Source organism: Ammospiza caudacuta, chromosome 1, assembly GCF_027887145.1.
Source record: "Ammospiza caudacuta isolate bAmmCau1 chromosome 1, bAmmCau1.pri, whole genome shotgun sequence".
Lineage (NCBI taxonomy): Eukaryota > Metazoa > Chordata > Aves > Passeriformes > Passerellidae > Ammospiza > Ammospiza caudacuta.
The window spans coordinates 55,509,136-55,523,076 of record NC_080593.1 but is presented as its reverse complement, the minus strand read 5'-3'; the positions used below and the strand labels follow the sequence as shown (position 1 = coordinate 55,523,076).

The following is a 13,941-nucleotide window of genomic DNA, read 5'->3' as shown; positions in this document are numbered from 1 at the left end:
TCTGTGATTTTTCCTTAATGCTATGTCACTTGGTTATTCACTGGGGAAAAACAACCCAATGCATCTGTCAAAGAGCCATACACACACATGATCAACAGAATGCGTCTGCCCCAAGTCAAGAAAGGCTTCCACCAAAGGTGTTAAATATCACTTAGCAAAACATTTGCTGGTTTTGGTTAAAGAACTTCACAAAAGCAGGAAGGGTGAGGGGATGCACAGGAGAGAAAAAGTTTCTCTCTTTATCCTAACTGCAGCAGAGACACACTGTAAATTGGCAGTAACAGCAATTAATCAAGCTGTTCACAAAGTTAGACCGTAACGCACTAATCTCCCCTGAAATGCACAAGCATAACTGAACACATGAACAGAGGTCATAATGCTGTTGTGATGTATGTGGTTTTAATCACAATAAGCCTTTCAGTTTGTCTTCCCCTCTCTGCAAGTAACATCAATGTAGGTGAAAAATGTAGGTGAAATGTAGGTGAAAAATGCAGTTTTCTTTCTAGCAGCTTCAGAGATGTGAGACTGTGAATTCCTCTGGGGCATGGCACACCTTTTCACAGAAGCAGTTTATTAGCAGTCTCTGCATACATGATGAAGATAAAGAAAACTCATCAAAAGCCTTGACCATTTGCCATGCTGATCATCAAGAGCATTTCTTCCCTCCCTCTCCTTTTTCTTTTACTTCAGTGTAACTGATTCAAATGCAAACAGAGCCGAGTTTTTCCTGACTTGAAGAGGAAGAAGGTTGGCACATCTGTTCTGCAGCTCCAGCATTTGTTTACCTGGGTCACACCATCCCTATATCTTCCATTAAGATGCAGGTGTTCCTAAAGATATCCAAGTATTGAAAGGATTTTTTTTATTTAATATTAACAAGTTTAACAAAGGAGCTACTGACGAAAATCCAGTTTTCCATTCTGTTACCCAGGTCACTTGCACTCTAACACTCCACCTGCATAATTTGGTGAACCAAGCTGTCCCACCTCTATAAGACAGAACAAGCAATTACACTTAACTCACAAACTCGAAACAGCAGCCCAGCTCCTGTGTGCACTGAAAACATACTCATATTTCATTTCCCTAAACACTCTTATTTCACTCTGCATCCCATTATAAAATTATATATATGCAAAAGTGTGTATCTATCTATCTATCTGTATATCTATCTATCTGTATATCTATCTATCTATCTATCTATTTATCTGTATCTGCAAGACTACATCCTGGCATCCTACACAGCTCATTTTTTTTGCTCAACTGCATTTCCTTTAATCACCATTGATTTACTTTAGGTAAACATCAGAATAATAAAAAAGCCTTGTCACAAGTCAGGAGCAACCTTTCTAAAGAGGCACTGAGATGCAACACATCTCCTTTTGGCTCTAACCCTTTTTCTTCATAGACCAGGTATTATCCTGGTATTATCCCCCTCCCCTATTCTATTTAATTTAGACTGCATTCTTTGACACCATTCATGTCTAAGGTTTTGCTTAAAAAATAACCCAGCTAGCTTCCTCTGGCCACAATAAACTAGGGAGGAAACAGGACTGAGACCATTTAAGATATAAACAGAAAACAGAAGAAGACAACAGTAAATGAAAAAGATATCTCACCTCAGAAGTACCACATTGTCTGACAGGAAGGCTCCAACAGTCATATCTGAAAAGTTTGTAATATTGAGCAGTTACAAAGGAGGCATAAAATTCAATTCTCTCAAATCTGTTGCTAAATCACAAAGCATGAATCTAAAAACAGCATCTTCTGACTTGGCCAGTTTGTCCCATAAAATATCATTATGTCATAAGTCTTGTAACTAAAGGATTAGTTCTGTGATGTTCACTTCTGCTTCGTTGTTTAATTTTTATTACTACAGTTATATTATTCTCTACTTTTTCAGTTATTTTAAGATTGCCTTCCTGACAGAGCAGCTTCCCAATAACTTAAAACCTTGGCTGGATACTGAATCATTGTAACTGTCCAAATACTTTAATTAGACAATTAGTGAAAATTTTTATCAGGAGTTTTGAGTGGCAGAAGGGAAATGGAAAAAGCAGCTCAGTTTCACTGACCACCTGCAATGGCAGGAACTGGGAGCCGGAAAACAACCAACTGTGCTGTTTTCTCAGCCTGCTGATGTATTTTCCTGATGCTCTCACTGCCAGAGTAATTGACACACCTGGGTAACCATTGCTATCCATATCAACTCCCCCTGATATGGACTGGCCAAACATGCGCAGCTTTGGGTTTATTGTTTGTCCAGACAGCTTCTGCATAGAAAACACACAAGTGAAATTAGTAATTAACACAAAAAAAATCCTCAAAAAAAACCCCATTATCAAAACAAAAAATCCCAAAACATTTAAGCATGATTTCCATGGCCACTGGGTCTCCCTCCTGTGGGCTGGAAGTGTTCCACATCTGCTGTCTTGCACTGCAGCCCCTGACAGGAAGGCTGTCAGCTGCCCTTCTGCCCCCAGCTAGTGGGAGACCAGTGCTGACTTGAACTAAAAACCCACACCTGCATTACAATACCCATGCAGACCTCAGCAAAATAAGGAACACACCAAACAGATTTCTGCATGAGGAAAAAATATAACTGCACCTAAAAGATTTTTTCTTTTATTACCTAATTGCTGTGAATAAAAGTTTAAAGAAGCATCTTAACAATATTAATGACTAAACAGAAAATCATGCATAACCATTTTTTTTTCACCAAGTCTGCCAGCATACTCAAAATCAAAATGATTCATTCTCATCCCATTTGGAAATTTTGGTTTCCATCATCTATTACAGAGTATTTTCTGCCAGTTTGGATGTTGTATTTCCTTTTTGCCTCCCCCACACAAAGATTAATTGACTTCTAACATAGTTTCTTTCTTCTTTTAATTACTAACACAAAACATTGTCTAAATGATTTACATTGTGAAAGCAAATGTCTGAAGCAAATTAACATATCAAAATCTCTTTTTCTAAGAAGGCAATCAGCCAGCTTTCAATCATTCTGCTGGGCCACCAATGCAAGACCTGAACTCAACTTCTGACTGCAGAAGTTACAGACTGAGGAAACCATGAAGTAATTTTAATTCTGTTGGAGGTGCTTCACTGTTTGTGACACATGACCAACTTTTCCTGGCCCTCCCATAAAAGAATGCAATATTGGACAAAAGATCAGGCAGGAAATTAATGGAAAAAAAGACTAGTTGAAGCTAAAAAAGATATCCTGACAGTTAGTTTACAGGAAAACAGTGCTCCTCTGAGTACAGATCACTTCTTCTATTTGTGGGCAGGTAAGCTTAGGACAAGTGGAAGTAACTTCATCCCCACATTACATTCACATTCCATTTTTGGGGATCCCAGTTAGGGTGGTAAATCCCACCTGCAAACACCTAAAAGACATCTGTGGGTTCTTTCAGCCTACAAGACAGAAGAATAACGCTGCTTTTAAGTAACATAACTGAAAATAGCAGGACACAAAGCCAAGTCAGCTGCTTCTGCTAATAGCTGCCACTGAAGCTGCTGAAGAGACGTCAAAGAATGACACTTAGCAGCACTTTAAATGATGAAAACAGGAGGAAGGAGGAACTAACAAATTGAAAAGGGTGAAAATATATACCCTGCTGGACACACCCCCCCTCCCCACCTCTCAAAGCTTATTTCAAAGAGGAACTCCACAGCAGTAAAATGGATCAGGAATATAGTAATAAGATACAAAATGTCTTCCACCTCCAGGTTAAAATTCAGGGCAGACAGGTGAAAAGATGAAATTGTTACACAGTTTTGGTTGCACACAGGACTTGAACCAGCAACTTGTCTAGTGCCCTGCAGCAGACACTGGGAAATGGCAGAGGCCTGTAAGTGGTGCCCTCTTGGCTGCTCAGGACAAGGGACACTGATAGGAACAGTTTATCAAGAGTCAATGACCACATACCCTGCCACACTCTTGAGCTGAGTGTTTTTCCAACTGACCAAACAGAGAGACATGCTCTATCTGCTGGCCTTGCTCCAATGGGGAGGGAGAGATCTAAAACAGGATGCCTTCCTTCCCACCCTGCTGATCTGTCCTTAAAAAATGTGAAATTTTCCCAAGAATGACAAAAAAAAAAGTGCAACTAAAAATCAAACCAAATCAAAAAACTAAACCATACTAAATAAAACAAAAAAAACACCCAAAAAATCTGATCCTTTCCACCAAGAACTGGAAATCTCTGGAGTTTTCAGAAAAGAACCTCCCAACCAGTGGCTCTTGGCAAAAATCAGGCAGAATCCTCCACATGCCATACATTATGAATACTTCTAAAATTCACTGAAGAGTCACTTAACTTCCCTTTTCTCAAAAGCAGTGCATGCCATATACATGGTAAAGGAAGGACTAAACTATTATAGTCTGTTGAAAGAGTTGCCAGTATAACCACTGAACTCTTTAATTCTGTGTAACTGATTTACTATGAAGGATCCCACCCAGCAACAAAACAAAACAACCAGAACATCAAACACAGAGAGAGAGGGAAGAGTCGGGCTTTCAGAACAATGAAATGTGCTAGACAGAGACTATGAGACATGTTGGGCAGCATGAGCATAAATTTATCTTCTCTACTGCCTGGCTACAGCATCTAAATTGCACTCTGTTGTCTCTGCACAAGACACCATAGCATATCCCTAACAAGGTTTTACTTCATCATAAGTGGGTAAGGGGGATGGCACCTAAGAATGGCCTTCTGACGTATTGTCAGAATGCAAGAAGGCCAATAAAGTGGGTAAAGAGACACAAAAGAACAGTAACTCTTCATTCTCACAGTCTGCTTCTACAGGAAGAAAGTGCAACCTCCCAGTTTCCCACGGGCCTCTCCATAATTTGCATGCTCAAACCCTTTCCAGGGTTTTCATTTTTTCTCTGCATTAGTATTATCCCTATAAACTAACACTCAACTTTTGAGACTCTGCTTGCTTCAAGAAGATATAGTTGACATCTGAAACAAAAGACAGTAAAAAATGCCTCCTTGACTAACATAATTTTACCTTTCAGCATAGATACAGACAAACTTTGGGAGAAGCTGTCTTCAAACCACGACTGAGAAAAGGATATAGAGCTATGACAAGGTTACCTATCAAGGGACCCTTAAGTATTGTTTATTTCTGCAGGTCCTGGGAAAGTGACTTTCAGACTGGGATCATAAACAGTAGCATCACATACCATAGAGTACTGAGGCACAATACCATTGGCATCCCCGTGGTAAATGTACACTGCTCCTATGTAGTTATCCTCCTTAGGCGCTCCAATGGCAACATCTGTAAAACAGTGCAGATTTCACAATCCATTCCATTAATCCAACTTTTCCCTAATTTTAGGATACAGCTATCCACAGGAAAACAGCTCCCCATGAAAAGGTGATCATCAGCTTATACGAACCTCAGTAGAAGAACTTATTTGATTTAATTAAGAGCTCACATTAAGATAAACTTTAAAAATACAGAAATGAATTTGTATGAATTTGTATGAATTTGTATGAATTTGTACACGTATGTTTCACATAATCAGATGTTGTGCCTAATTAGACACATGTCCTTTTACAAAAATGTATTTGTCAACCAGCAACCATACTCAAAAAAGTGAATTTAGAATCCTTTCATAACCAAATCTTCAACCTACAAGAAAATCAGCTTTGTGAACCAAGACAAGACTAGCAAAATATTTACTGTAGCAGTACATTAAGGTTGGTTGAAAATCCAAGGCTACACAAAGAGGCTGGGGATATTAAATGGACAGGCAAGAATTTAAAACAACTGCTGAGAGTGACTTTTCAAATTACAATTGATCCAACTTAACTGCAAACTCCCACAGAGAGCATGATCCCACGTCCCATTCTCCTCTCCTACGTGGATCTAGTGACTATGCTATCTGCTAAAATAAAGCTTTTCACAATTGCTTCATACCCATGGACTGATCCAACTCCCTCTCCAGTCTCAACATCACCGTGACTGACTATAAATATTAGCAAATACACACAAGCACATGTCCAGATGCAGAGGAAAAGCATGTTCATGATCTGTGAGGGCAACCTGCAACGAGGCTGGGTTAGGCTTAATGGGATACTGTGTCCTGAGTGGCCTGGAAGAAATAAATCCAGGCGCACACACTAAACTGGCCTTTGTTTAGAAGTCCTTAATCTGCACTTCCAGAAACTAGGGCAGAAAAGGAACACCGACGTTTTGTTCTCACCTACTGCTCTCAGAGCATGGGGTCTCACACTGAGCATCCTGAGAATGCAGCAGGGGGAGAACAAAGCAAAAGAGAGAAATTAATAGACTAGGTGTTATCAGGAGTGAGAAGCTACTTCTGAATTATACTTCTTGATAAGAAATGAGATTATGTCAACAAAACCAGAAAGACTTGGAAACATTGGGAAATGGCCAAGAAGAAAGAAGTCAGACATAGGTTTCTGTTTTGTTCAGGGTGAGGGTATCTACAGCCTTTTATAAGCCATATGGGAAATAAGAAAATACAACAGCAAGGAAAGCAAAGCAATGTTACTGTGACCTGCACAGACACAAACTAAACCAACAGCAAGGACAGTCAGCTACAAAACGCTTTAGCACACAAATCCTACACAAGCAGATTTATCTTTGGGTTGAACCCAGGTGCTGGTCGGGTCTGGATAAGCAATGCATGCCGTGCAAGACTGACAGAGTCACCAGTGTTGCTCACCCTTATGGAGAAATGGCCCTGGATGAAATGGCACTGACCTGGGAAGCCGTCGTCATCGATATCGCCCAGGGCAGCCATGCTCTCCCCAAAGTGCGCATTATAGGCACTGTCACCGTCCAGGGTGAGCTGCTCTTCCAGCACTCCCTAGCAAGCAAGAAATAAAAAAAAAAGTCAGGGAAATGGTGAAAGCCCTGGATGAGGCAAGCCTTCCCCATGGAAGCTGCACATGTGATGTGGGAATGACCTGGGGCAAAGATGCAGCCTGTCTCTTGCTCTCTTTGCAGTGACATTACCTGGGCCCTAGAAATCAAATTTACTTGTGTTTTAAATCTTCTGGATTTTAGTTTTAAAGGGGAAAGGGAAGACAAAGGAGTGCATGACTTAACCAAAATACTAAATTAACTAAACAGTAACCCAGAGGTGTAACTAAATGCAGTCACAGGGATTGGTGAATCATGAAAGTTTACAGATGCCTAAAACGCAACAGCCCAGAGTTTGCTCTTCTCACAGATTACATCCAAAGACCAAAATCCCCAGTCCAAGTTTATTCAGCTAAACTCTAGCAAGCTAAGGAGCATTTTTTCCTAAGCAAAGAACATTTAATAATTGGATTTGAAAACATTTTAAGTACAGGACAGAAGGATTAAAGCGAAGTCCACCAAAAGCCTTCTTAAATTAAGAATAAGGAAATATATTTAATGAAATAAAGAGACTGAGAAAAGTTGAAAATTAGGTAGCTTTGTACTACTATGCTGTGAGAAGCCTTATATGGCGCTGGTATTTCCTGTCCACCCACCTTCTGGTCAGATATGTAAGATTTATTTTCTTACTGTCTTCTCTTCAGGGGAAATGAACATTTCCACAAGAAAAAAAAATTAGTTACACAGTCTGTACCCACCTCAGGGTTGTTTTGGTTTTGCTTCCTTTGTGAATGAGAATAAGCTACTCTCTGGAACATGTACTAAAATCTTTTACTCAGCTGCCTTTGGAGAAAATCCCCCATAATGAAATTGAAACACAACAGATAGAATACAGGCAGGCTTGTATGTGTGACTCAATTCTTTGCAGTTGTCACAGGAAAGGGCAAAATATAAGCATTTTAAATGTAGCATCATTATGCGTGCTTGTTTTATAATACAGTTTTCTCTGATCCTCTGCAACAACCTTTTAAGCAATGGCGCTAGCAGAATGAAACTGATGCCATTATGATTTTTGCCTTTTTTTAATATACCTTTTATGTATTCTTAGTGGTCTTAGCATGCACTATTGTAATTCCTTACCTCTGATAACTCAGCATAGAAGTGGTATTGTGTCAGGCCAGAAGACCAAACATCCTAGAGACCTCACGGCTGGAGGCCAGAAAACACTACGCTATGTTGAGAAACCAAGGTCCCCTTTAAAATACATCCTGCAAATTAAGATTAGGCCCATCCAGGGGGGAATTCTTCAAGATGGGGAGATATCATGCTATTCATTCAAGCCTCTCATTGGGGCATCTTTGTTAGATATGGTAGATATGATAATTTGTAAGGTCTATAAAATTGTACATGATCTATCATGTGTGTGCATTTTGGCACATTCCACCCTGGCGAAGTGGGGCACCATAAGGATGCTTTTTAAATACCAAGGTAAAAACCCTTTATCCCTTAACTGTGTCTGGCTCTTAATTTTTGGGACCAAGGAAAAGGCATCAGAACAAAGTTTAAAGTGTCCACTGCTAAAATAAAGCCCACAATCCTGCAAGCCATTGCTTGTGCAAGTAATTCTAACACTCCTGGTGAAGGAGTAAAGAACCTCATACTAGCTTCTTGACTATTTTATAGAAGATAAACATTAACTCATGTGTACTCTCACTGTGAGCAGGAAATGTTGACTATCTGTTTGGCATTCTGGACCCTATCAGTAGAACTCAACAGCAACACTGCAACATAAAAGGTGGAACCTCCTTAGGATAAAGCTGAAAAAGTAGAACTCAATTAAATGAGCAGTAATAAAAAAAAACTACAGTAAAAACACTTCTCAAGTCTCCTAAATGCTAGGACTTCTGGTGAATTTGAAGTCTAGCATAAATAAACTCAAAGTTCACTAAATATAAACCTATTTCATTTTAGTCCATAACAACTCTTCCTTTAAGACAGTGGCTTTAGGACCTGAATATTAAATATTTCATAGTATGTAAACAAACACTGTTTTCCTATAAATAAAACTTAAGAATGGCCTTAGTTAGCAAATGCAACGAAGTTCAGACTTTTCCAAGACTGTTGTTAGGTCATGTGAAGTCCAACAATAACAGCTGATAAGAACCTCCCCTAAAACCTCTATATGGAGCATAATGTGAAAGTAACATGAATTCAACCTCGGCTTTCTCTCCTCTTCCTCAGTCCTCAGATATTTGTGTTCCAATTTGTGTTTCAGATTTTAGTGACCACTCAAAACAGAAAGGAAACTCAGTCAAAGCTGCTGACTCTTACTTGGTTTTGGCATCAAATCCACATAAAGCCACAAATGCCACCAAGTTTCAACATACAACCAGAGACTTTCTCAGATCTCCTTGAAAGATTTACAGGTCTCTGATGAATTTGGGCTGGAATCTGGTAAACTATGATACCAGATGAGTCTTCCTGTGACTTCCTGGCTTGCTAGAGACATCCAGAGCCCCATTTATTTGAAAAACAAAGTTCCACCATGCAGTGCTGGAAGGACATAAGCACTACCTTGCTAGGGACCCACACCCTCATCCCTTACCAAATCACCTCCTGTACATACTCACATTTCCTCTGTTGATATAGACTGTGACTTGACCCTCATCTCTGATCTCAGAAAACAAAGGTGCTCCAACCAGCAGGTCTGACAAACCATCAGAATTCAGGTCAACTGCACATAAGGAGGAGCCAAAGTAAGAGCCCATCTGTAACCAAGTTGAGTCACAACAAAGCATTCAGTATCTGCCCACACACAGCAGGAAATCAAATAGGCGTGGTTTTTGTTTGACTTGGTTATTCTTTTAATTTCACATGATGACTTGCTGCTTTATCACTCCCAAGAGAAAGCTTTAGGAATAATTCTGGCAGAAATGAAAACACTTTCCTATAACAGTGCATCAAGCCTGGATGTTTTACCAACAGAACAGAAGTTCCACATTGGGACGCACTTAAGTGAGACAATTAAAGAGCTTTCTTAGACTTAGCTTTTGCTTGTCAAATGCTTAAAGCTAGGAAGGGGTAAAATGAGTTTCCCAAACCAGACCTGGACAGTGATTATTCATGCCCAGTGCCAAAATCCCTTGAAGCTGGGCACCACAGATGATCTGAGGAAACCTTAAAGAAATAATGAAAGAAAAAAAGAAGAACAGGCAAGAGGTCATGAAAACAGGTATCTTAAGATTACCTCTTGATTACAGACTATCCTTCCCTATTCTATTTGTATTTATTTGTATAAATCACTGCCAAAAGGCCTACTGTTGTGGGTCACAGTCATTGCCTTTCCTCTCATGTACAGGCAGGTACATTGAAACAGAAACAAAGACTTTTGTTGATAAAATAATAAAAAATAAAAAGCTTTTTAGTAATAAAAAATAAAAAATAATTTTAATAATAAAAAATAAAAGCTTTTCAGTTAATACAGAACAAATGTAAACCACTTTCAATTTCCACTTTTTGTTTGATAAACTTAATTGCTTAAAATAAAGAAATACATTCATTTCACTTCATGATTTTTTAATATGGGTGAACATTGATGACTATCTCCCAGCCATAACCCACATTACAAATTTCAAAACACATTTAAACACAAGAAGGAAACCAAAAGCAAGAATGATGCTTCACCCTTATTTCATTCACTTCTGCTAGCGCAACATAAGGCATACTCTTTGAAACCAACTACAAATGATAGCCTCAAAATTAAAAGCTGCTTCAGCAGGAAACTGGGGAAGATGCCACTTCATATTTGAAACTGAGTGCTGTTTTCTACAAAGTAGGAAAATCTGAGGTTAAAGGAATAATTATTTATGTTCTTGAAAGCTTTTGCATTCCTCATAACAGATGCTTGACCTCCATGCCTTTAAGTTAACATTCATGAACCAGAACTATTGGACATGCTAGAAGATGGGCAGCAGCAACTCTATTCTATGCAGTCTGTAAGATTTAAAAGTTACTAAATATATAATGTAATGGTGATTGAAGAATAGTCTTTCAGTTTGTTAATGCAGATTTTTGTGCTTCTGTGGGTTTAAGGTCAGACCTCAAATATTATTTCATTCCAGTTATTTTGTAGCTTAAGTTCCCTTGTGGATTTTTTTATTTATTTTTTTAATCCAAAAAGGTTTTAAAAGAAATTTCTCATGGGTAGATTTCTCATGGGTAAGGAACAAAAGTTATGAAATCATTTTATTATGTATTCATGCAGTTTTCAGGAAAAAGCTATTATTTACTTAACTGTAACATGGTATGTTTGCAGCGTGGGTGAGTTCACAGCGTTCACAGTTCAGATAAGAAACTGAAGTTTGCAAGCTTAACATTTGTAACAAGGTACTGATTTTTCTTTTTTTGTCTGCATTTGATTTCCTAGTTCAGCCTCCATTAATAAAAAAAGAAGGAAGAAACTGGCCTGCTGTTCATATCTGCCTACCAAGAATGTCCGAGCAATGAACTTTCACACCACTGGGGAGGATGCAGCATTTTATGAGCGCTCATTGCTGTGAGCTCTCCAAGCAGCGCTCATTGCTGAGCAGGTCTGGTTTTGCTTCTACCACAAAACAAAAGAAAAAACAACAACCAAACAAAAAAGGTGATTTAGCATAGCCTTCTTCTTAAAATAAAATTCTCATTTGGATTTTAGAGAATTTATAGAAGAATGCAAAAGAGCCCTAGAAGTTTTGAATTATGTAAATACTTGATTAGTTAAGTTACATATAACAGTAAAGCAATTAAATTGAAAAGGAAAAAGTTTTGACTAAGACCTGGAAAGTTTCTGATGGCTCTGTTTATTAGGTTCATGAGTAGTCAGAAGCACATCCTTAGAAACATTTAAAACCCAAGAGGGAAAGAAATTAACAGGAAGCAATCAAACACAAGAGACGCCCTGGATGAACTGGGAGGTCTTTTCCTTTCAAGATGTCTGTAATTCTGCTAGTGCAGAGAAAGTAAAATTCTGGAGAGGCCCTAAAATACAAGTCACACCACGCACCTAAACATGCTTGTGGCTTATTTCATTAAATTCAGTAAATTAACATCCCCTATTCCAGACCAGTTTTTAAATACTGCAACTGTGTCTTGCTGGGAAAAAAATAACAAGTTATAGTAACACTCCAACCTGAGGATACAAGTAAACACCTTAGCTCTTCCTGAGGGCAGCAGGTCTTCCCAGAGCCAAAAGCCTCTAGAAACCTTTTTTTTTTTTAATTTCTTATCCTTCCAGAAGAACACAAGAGACCCCAGATAAGAGGTATCATTTAATCACTAAGTTACTCCTAAATAAAGCATTTTTTGTTGTTACCTATAGCTAGACATATTGTCCATTTTGTTTCTCCTGCAATACAGCTCCAGTAAGCCCCCAAATGAAGAACACAAGCTGTTCCCCATTCAAACACAGCACCACAGTGGAGAAGCTAGATCCCACTAACATTCACTAAATTTCCCACATCTCAGAGGTACTGCTACAGTCACATAAAACTAAAGAGAACCACTATTACAATTTTCAGCAAGACCTTCTATTTCAGTCACATGGACATTGAGCAGACATTGCAGTCACGACTGCTACTGAAGAAATGGCATACAGCTGATCTGTAAAATAGGTTTAGCTCTTCTGGGAGGGCTTGCTGGACAACTTATGAAGGAGTGGAATGAAAATGATGCTCCAGGATGACTCTGCCATTATTTCTGACCCTTTCTACCCCCCTCCTAGTAGAAAACACACATATATAAATGCTCACCTTTTTTCCTGAAGCCTGAAAAATCTTTATTAGAGAGCCTGATTGTCTGTCTGTTCTGAAAATATAAACCTGAAAGATGAAAAAAGAAAATAAGTTTACCAATACTAACTATGAAGCACTTGTGCTTTCTAAATAATATCTAAATCATGATCATGACTATTCCCACGATCCAACTTCATGACCACTTTACTGGTCAGTCTTCTTTTAAAAGATGACACAGAGTTCTCCACTGTCCTGAAAAATCACAGGCTTGTCATAAGAAACACTGGAATATTATCTTTTTGCCTACTTTTTTTGATTCACTCATGTATACGCACATGTGTGCACTTAAAAGCACCTAGCCAGGCAACTTTACAACCCTCAAATAAGTGGCATCTAGAGACTGTCTGGAAATAAGTAAGGCAAAAGACTGAGAACACATAACCCTGCTCCCCTTCCCTTATCTAGTGTTCCCGTATCAAGAAAATGTGCCTGCACATACTGCATTGCAAACGTCATGATGCTTTCAACAGTGAGACTAGAAATCCCAATCAGACCACCCACAAAAATTTCCACTGTTTCTGTCTGAAGCAATTTTTAAATCAGAAAACTATTCAAATACAGCCTATTCATTGCTCATTTCCACAGGAGAAACTGTTAATCTGAAATCTTCAGGGATAAAAGTATTGATGATTCAAGTTCAAGAACGTGTCTTGTACCAAAATTTCAGATGGGGAGTACATGGCTTGTAGAAAGGGATTCCCTTCAACAGAAAGACTGGTTCAGTCAGTCTTTGAGACTCCTGTGGCATTTGACAGACTTCCTCCTAGCAGGTGCTCACTCAATTTGTAGGACAGAGGATCTCTTACTTCCAAGGCATGTGGAAGAGCCAAACACTGGAATGTGATGAGCTATTAACAGGTGGTGAGACAGAGTTCAAAGGTGTTTTCAGCCAAGAACACAGCACAGGTTTACTGTGGACAATTGCTCTATATACACAGGACTCCCTGGCTTATGCAATGGCATTTTTAGCACTAACAGAATGTTGCCAGGTGTCTCAACTCCAAACCCAATCTTAAATAATGACAATCTTTGTGACTTTGGAAAAATGACCCAGTCTCATTAAGAATCTTGGCTTTAACTTAAGTGAAAAGGTGTGACAATGCTAATCACTTTCTATCAGAGAAGTGGAAAAGATCAGCTTATTAGAGTATTTGGAAAGCACAACAGGACTGCTCATGGTAATGTTCTGTATTCAGCACTTCTTACCAACACTTTGCCATGTGTTCCTGCTACCCCCATCCCATGCCAAGGGAGAATACTGTAA

General features: G+C 38.9%; 1 protein-coding gene across 1 annotated transcript in view; it reads right to left on the bottom strand.

Annotated features, from left to right (window-relative positions):
- ITGA9 (integrin subunit alpha 9) overlaps positions 1-13,941 on the bottom strand; it is a 212,176-nt gene that overhangs the window by 171,649 nt on the left and 26,586 nt on the right. The window contains exons 8-13 of the mRNA XM_058803423.1: positions 12,636-12,704; positions 9,477-9,614; positions 6,745-6,850; positions 5,195-5,289; positions 2,180-2,270; positions 1,617-1,662 (exon numbers count right to left, since the gene is read on the bottom strand). Of these exons, the coding sequence (XP_058659406.1) occupies positions 1,617-1,662; positions 2,180-2,270; positions 5,195-5,289; positions 6,745-6,850; positions 9,477-9,614; positions 12,636-12,704 (545 nt within the window). The remainder of the gene's footprint in view (positions 1-1,616; positions 1,663-2,179; positions 2,271-5,194; positions 5,290-6,744; positions 6,851-9,476; positions 9,615-12,635; positions 12,705-13,941) is intronic.